Below are 7414 nucleotides of genomic sequence, written 5' to 3'. Positions count from 1 at the left end.
ATGATTAGAGAACATGACTATATAGGTACAGTATAGTTATTATGGTCAATATGGCGGTCCATTTTAACCCATAATTTTGTATTTTCTCTATAAACTTCAGAGAGGAAATTTTCTACTCAAGTTTCATCATTTAGACACATCTACTTAACTAAATTTAACCTAACCAATTAAATCACATTGGATTTGGCTGGTAAATCATCTTAATTACCTGTTATAAAAGAATGGATCACAACATTGACCACTGTACTAAAAACAAACACATTTAATACACAGAAAACATCAAATATGTTTAATAAATTTGATATGTTTTGTGTAATTGGCAGAAAATGACAAACACGAGGATTTAACAGAAGGGAAAGATGGCAACACGTCAAAAGCTGGTGATGAGGTAGAAGATAAGAGTGATCCCATTCCTCCTACCAAGACGGTCATCACTCTCCTTATAGCTCTCCGTTACTTTAAAAGTCGCACGCCCAATGAAGTCACTGTTCTAAAGGGTGACAAGATGTTACTGCTGAACAGAAAGTGAGTGAAAGATATCTCTCTCTCTCTCTCTCATAGCACCTCACTTGTCTCAAATAAAATTCTGCTAGCTTCACGTAATGTGAAGGGTTCCAAATAGCTACCCAACATTCACACTAGCCTCCCAATATCCACCAGCTTCATATAGATCCCCAAATAGCCTCCCAACACTTCCAATAGCCTCATACAGGTCCCCAAATAGCCTCCCAACACTTCCACTAGCCTCATACAGGTCCCCAAATAGCATCCCAGCACTTCCACTAGCCTCATACAGGTCCCCAAATTGCCTCTCAACACTTCCAATAGCCTCATAGCCTCATACAGGTCCCCAAATAGCATCCCAGCACTTCCACTAGCCTCATACAGGTCCCCAAATAGCCTCCCAACACTTCCAATAGCCTCATACAGGTCCCCAAATAGCCTCTCAACACTTCCAATAGCCTCATACAGGTCCCCAAATAGCATCCCAGCACTTCCAATAGCCTCCTACAGGTCCCCAAATAGCCTCCCAGCACTTCCACCCCTCATACAGGTCCCCAAATAGCCTCCCAGCACTTCCAATAGCCTCCACAGGTCCCCAGCCTCCTTCCCACCTAGCCTCATACAGGTCCCCCAAATAGCCTCCCAACACTTCCAATAGCCTCATACAGGTCCCCCAAATAGCCTCCCAGCACTTCAATAGCCTCATACAGGTCCCCAAATAGCCTCCCAGCACTTCCACCTAGCCTCATACAGGTCCTAGCCTCCCAACACTTCAATAGCCACAGGTCCCAAATAGCCTCCCAGCACTTCCACCTAGCCTCATACAGGTCCCCAATAGCCTCCCAGCACTTCCAATAGCCTCACATGTGGGTCCCCAAATAGCCTCCCAGCACTTCCACTGGCCTCCCAGCACTTCCACTAGCCTCAGGTCCCAAATAGCCTCCCAGCACTTACTAGCCTCCTACAGGGTCCCCAAATAGCCTCCTTCCAATAGCCTCATACAGGTCCCCAAATAGCCTCCCAACACTTCCACTAGCCTCATACAGGTCCCCAAATAGCATCCCAGCACTTCCACTAGCCTCATACAGGTCCCCAAATTGCCTCTCAATATGCCCCATTATCTGGTCAACAGGAGTAAAGACTGGTGGTTCGTGGAAGTGATAAGGACCAAGAATCAAGGCTACATACCCAGGTCCATCGTGGCTCGACTACCCACCGCCGGGGTCCTAGCGGCCAAGAAACCTGCCACCCTCGTCCAGGTCCATGACGGAAAGCCTGCCAATCTGGACAAGACCAAAAATGAAGATGAAGCAGATGACGAAAGCAAGAACGACAGTGGGACAGAAAATGAGATTAATAATGAGGATGAGACAGAAAATGAGATCAATAATGAGGATGAGACAGAAAATGAGATCAATAATGAGGATAAGGCAGAAAATGAGATCAATAACGAAGGTGAGATGGAAAATGAGATCAATAACGAAGGTGAGATGGAAAATGAGATCAATAATGAGGGTGAGAAAGACATCGAGATGATCGGGGATGAGATGGAAATAATCAGAGGAGTCGAGGAAGAGGATGTGCATAGCTCAAAGAACTCCAAATTCTCGTTCTTCTCCAAGATTTTATTCCGAAGACGCTGAAGCACTTGTGAAAGTGATGGTCGTAATCCACAGAACAACGTGCCATTGAGACTAGACTATGAGTGATGGGAAACTGTTGGGGTGAATCAAAATCGAAAAGGTTGTTTGGGGTCATCTACTATTGCTAATGCTAATAACTGCTACCCTGGAACATATATCCCAGTACAATCCTGTGGCTAGTGTTTTGAGTTGGACATGACTTTGCAAATGAAGTGACTCTGTGATCCGTGGTGGCCCAAAAATGACCCGAGGGCCAGTTTCCTCACCTCTGCCTGAGACCATGTTTCAGCAGGTCCGACTAATTACCCAAATGTAGCCAAATATAGCCGGCTATACACTTATTAGGTATATTGTTTTAATAGTGTTTGTTATCGAGCACTTTGTGGACAGGTTCAGCCACGCCTCAATGACCCTAATGGTTTTACTGTTTTAATAATAATTAACAAATTAAATACTGAATATAATACCCTTTGGGATCTATAAAATAAGTCTGAACGTATTACACTACAGCTAATAAATTGGGTCAACCTTTCTGTTGTAAATGTCTTTGAACATATTTCTTTTTCTGAAATGGCATCTTCCTCTCACCACTTGACTACAGTATATATATTTTTGTGTGTGACTCTTCTTGATACAGGTTGGATCCCGCTAATCCGGGAGCTGATAGTCCAGCAGCTTCGATAGTTCAGGACAGTGTCATAGCTCACTTCTAGTGGCTGTTGCCACTATTTTACCTTTAAATACTTATAATTTACCCCTAATTATGCCTCGTAAGAGACCAGCAAGCAGTGGAAGTAGTTGTAATGTGGTAAAACGTAATCATGTGACATTAACTATTTTAGAAAAGGTATCTATACTGAAGAAATTAGGCAGTACAGGCAATAGTACATCTTATGCATTATTTTGCCTTTTTTTTTAACCTCAGCTACGATGGTTCGGAATTTTTGCTAATCCGGAACCGGTCTGGTCCCAAGCTTCCTGGACTAGTGAGTTCCAACCTGTACGGGTACAAAATTTTGATGTATGGTACAATTTGAATACAAACCTAATTTATATCGAATATAGTGAAACCTCTATTTAACGGACTATATAGAGATGAAATTCTGTTATATCAAGGGTCTGTATGATGTAAAACCTTCCAACTAAAGGATTACATAGGGAGAAAAGTCCATTATATGGAGTTTTCACTGTAAAACTAATAATAAACCTTAATAAGGACCAATCTGATATTACTAAATTACTATGATAATGTACCGGTACTTGATGTTACTTAAATCACTGTTAAATACTGAATTAGTTATCTGATGTAAAGTTATTGTAAGTTATTCTTCAGATGCATATAAAGTATAAGTCATTTGAATTCGCTTTAACCTTGGCTGTTTGGAGAGAATTTTGTAAGTTAACGTTAGAATTAGAGTTAAATATGTCAGTTATTCATTTGTTATTATTTCTAATTTCCATTAATTATCATCTTAGTATAAACATTTATTTAACATGCTGATGCTAACCTAACATAACCTATTGTAACATGATGATGCTAACCTAACATAACCTATTGTAACATGATGATGCTAACCTAACATAACCTATTGTAACATGATGATGCTAACCTAGCATAACCTATTGCAACATGATGATGCTAACCTAACAACCTATTGTAACATGATGATGCTAACCTAGCATAACCTATTGCAACATGATGATGCTAACCTAACAACCTATTGTAACATGATGATGCTAACCTAACAACCTACTGTAAATGATGATGCTAACCTAACAACCTATTGTAACCCCCTGATGCTAACATAGCCTAATGTAATCCCCTGATGCTAACCTAAACACCTTAACCAAACACCTTCAGGTATTAGTTGAATCATGTGAAATAAGCTAGGGTGGTGCAATCATCAGGTATACTGTGTAATTTTAGTAATTGGCAAGAGCCACCTGTCACCAACACCTGTGTGGTATTAGTGTGTTTATTTGACTATTCTGTCTCATGAATATTGTTGGTATGTGGTCAAATGGGTCCAGGTTATAAAAGATCTTGATCTAGCCTAATTTTACTCATTCTAACCTAATCTAATTAAATCTAACCTAATTGAACTTAATTTAACCTAACCATATCATTACTATCTCAGCAGATCCACTCATTAAACATAGTAAAATAAAAAACTAAAAAAATTCTAACTTTACCAAAAACTTAACACCAACCTATCATAATAGAAGAGTATAATCATTACAACATGGACTGACTTCACCAACCTATAATTTGTACAGCTATAATAAATGTAATCATCACAATATATTAATGGAGAATATGATGTCTTTTAAGTTACCTTTATAGAACCAAACACAGACTGTATAAGATCAGGTTTATTATATCTCATGCTGGTTTATGTCTCATGTCTGGTTCAAATGTCTGCTAATGCATACTAATATTTAAGTTATTTATTGATATTTGGTTATATTATGCAGTTAATGTTTGGTTAGGTTAATGCAAAATGATAAGAGATGCCGGTAGTGATGATAGGGATGCTGATGGTGGTAGTAGTAGTGGTAGAGGTGGTAGTGCTAGTAGTGGTGGTAGCAGTGCTAGTGCTAGTAGGGGTGGTAGCTGGTAGTGGTGGTAGCAGTGGTAGTGCTAGTAGTGGTGGTAGCTGGTAGCAGTGGCAGTGCTAGTAGTGGTGGTAGCAGTGGTAGTGCTAGTCATAGTGGTAGTGGTGGTAGAGGACAAAGGCAGACCTAATGAGAGTTGTGATAACAAAGATAAAAACTTGAGTATTTTTTATATTAGTTGTCGAGCATCAATCTCGTGAACCAGCTATGTAACATTACCTCTTAACTGTACCACTAGCACTACCACACAACACTATGACATGACACACTACACAACCTACCACATGACACACCACACAACACTACCACACCAAAAATGTAATACAAAGTTATGGCATCACTAAAAGACGAGATATTAAATGGAATAAAATACAACTGCAAGACTAAAGTGCAGGTTGTATGTGCTGACAGAAGATGAAGTTTGATATAAACAAACTTATAGTAAAACAAAAGTTTCTGTTACATCGAAGTTCTACACTGTACTGTCCTTGGAAACACTAATCTACTTCAACCATGAATTCAACAGAAGTCATCTAACACTGTACAATACTCTACCACAGGATTATAAATAGGAAAACATTATCTTATGTCATCTTTATTAATGTTCTATGGTAGGAAAACATTCCAAATACAATAATTATAATAATAACAACTATAATAATTATAATAATAATAATAAACATTAGATGTAATGTTTTAATAAAAGTCTATTATATTACTTCAATAAACATTTAAAGGGTTTATATCAGAGGTTCAGAGTGAGCATGATACTGATTTTGAAACTTGGGTGTATCTGTGTGTAAGTATGCACACACACAACACACACACTCCTAACAAGAGTGTGCTGCCCACTCCCACCTCTGATATGACCTGTTAATAACAAGACTCACAAAAGCTGTGAAAAAATGAGTCTACGGTGCTGAGTTACGACTCGTGTGAGTCTAAAAGGTGATAATGGTGAGCCAAGACTCTGGACTCTACAAGACTGTGGTACACTTGTAGTAGTAAACTAGAGCACTGAAGCTGTGAGTTGTACGTGAAGTAGGCAACAAGATCAGTACTGTAGGAGGAGACACCACCTTCAGAGACGTACAATATCTTACTTTATGTGTTTACAATGGATAGCATCATTGCTTTACAAGCCAACATCCCTGACACTGCTATATACCCCCTGGGGCATCCACAAAAGAATCATACAAATTATACATATTCAATAGATAATATTATATGTATTGCATATACTATTTATGTGCATTAAATGATGTGTAATATTATATACTGGTATATATTATTTATATATGTATTACTATGTGAAATATACTACTGTATATATGTACTGTATTATTTATCTGTGCTATAAGTAAGATTCTTTTGCGGTCACCTTGTGCAGTAAACCCTTGCCATTTGTAATTTCCACAGTAAGCAGATGGTGGCTAGCTTGTGAGCCTCTCCTTCAGCTCAACAAATCACCCCATGTGGCTGCAGCATCTCCTCTCCCTCTGTTCGCGCTCAACCATTGCCTGTGATGCAGCATCTCGTGTTGTACTCTGAAAACTTTAGTGTTCTGTGTGAAAATGGCCCCTAAAAGCAGTGCTAGTTATGCTAATGGAGTGAAACGTAAAAGGCCCCTCCACCAACCACCACTGCATTACCCTCTTCTAACAGTGATCCTGATGATCCCCCTAAGCTTCAGTAACCAGATGTCTCCCATGTACAATACACAACTTCATCAAGTTCCAAACTTCCACATAAGGAAGGTAAGTAGTGGCACTAAGGTAGTATAAGTTGCTATTCGCGGCTTTCCTGTGAACCTAACCCATGCGAATAGCAAGGGTTTACTGTACTGTATTCCTGTTCACACACAAACACACACTATTGTATTGCTGACCCAGAAAATCTCTACTACTGTACACCCACCAGAGAGCAACACAAAAAACCATCATCAGTATGAACCACACATATATATAAAACAACAAGAGGGTAGTACAGACAACACAATGGTGAAACATGGTAACTACAACATGACCTGGATTAGGGGGTTACTGAACTAGGACTGACAAAATATTAAACACAAATGACTAATACATATTTCTCAATGATGATGATGATGGTAACAATAAGACCTCAGGGGTGGCGTAAGGTCGTTTGTATTCATGCTGTTGAGCTAAAAATGAATATCCATCATTGATAGTCATAATACACAACAATGAAAAGTAATATTAAGAACCTGATACAGAGTTATGAGCAAAACTGGAATGAGCTTTACATCTCTTCATGAGCATCACTATTAAAGCACTTGTGCTATGCTCCTTGTCTAAGGCCAGAAATAATGGCATAGTTGCAGACAAAAAGAATTCAATAGACAGGGAGGGAGGGAGGCAGGTGGTGTATGGGAGGGTAGGGGCAGGTGGACACTTGGCACACCACTGCATATGAGTGGCAATTAAAAGTCCGCAATAATTTTCTCCACACCACAAATTGATTCTTTTGTTTAATTATGAGACAGACGTGGCTTACATTCCCTCCCTGCTCAATTATTTTTGTCCATAACTGTACATACAATCAATGAGACATTAACAATACACAACAAAATTCTGCTGCCCTTGAAATGTATTTTTACCCAAATATAATCTATTCAAAATACATATGAC

General features: G+C 39.1%; 1 protein-coding gene across 1 annotated transcript; it reads left to right on the top strand.

The window, feature by feature from the left end:
* LOC121872396 (spectrin alpha chain, erythrocytic 1-like) lies at nt 1-3693 on the top strand. The gene is made up of 3 exons (XM_042375148.1): nt 1-25; nt 324-525; nt 1637-3693. The coding sequence occupies exons 1-3, from the start codon at nt 1-3 to the stop codon at nt 2145-2147; spliced, it is 738 nt and encodes a 245-aa protein (XP_042231082.1). The 3' UTR covers nt 2148-3693.
* Nucleotides 3694-7414: the final 3721 nt, after the last annotated feature.

The sequence above is a fragment of the Homarus americanus genome, unplaced genomic scaffold, assembly GCF_018991925.1.
Source record: "Homarus americanus isolate GMGI-L3 unplaced genomic scaffold, GMGI_Hamer_2.0 scaffold24050, whole genome shotgun sequence".
NCBI lineage: Eukaryota > Metazoa > Arthropoda > Malacostraca > Decapoda > Nephropidae > Homarus > Homarus americanus.
Note: the sequence above shows the minus strand (reverse complement) of the source record. Positions and strands in the feature narration are given on the sequence as shown.

What these genes read in the sequence shown, in the direction of transcription:
- LOC121872396 (XM_042375148.1), top strand. Translation starts at nt 1, where the DNA reads ATGATTAGAGAACATGACTATATAG. An exon ending in TAGAGAACATGACTATATAG is followed by an intron (nt 26 to 323) that starts GTACAGTATAGT and finishes TGTAATTGGCAG; the next exon opens with AAAATGACAAACACGAGGAT. An exon ending in ATGTTACTGCTGAACAGAAA is followed by an intron (nt 526 to 1,636) that starts GTGAGTGAAAGA and finishes TCTGGTCAACAG; the next exon opens with GAGTAAAGACTGGTGGTTCG.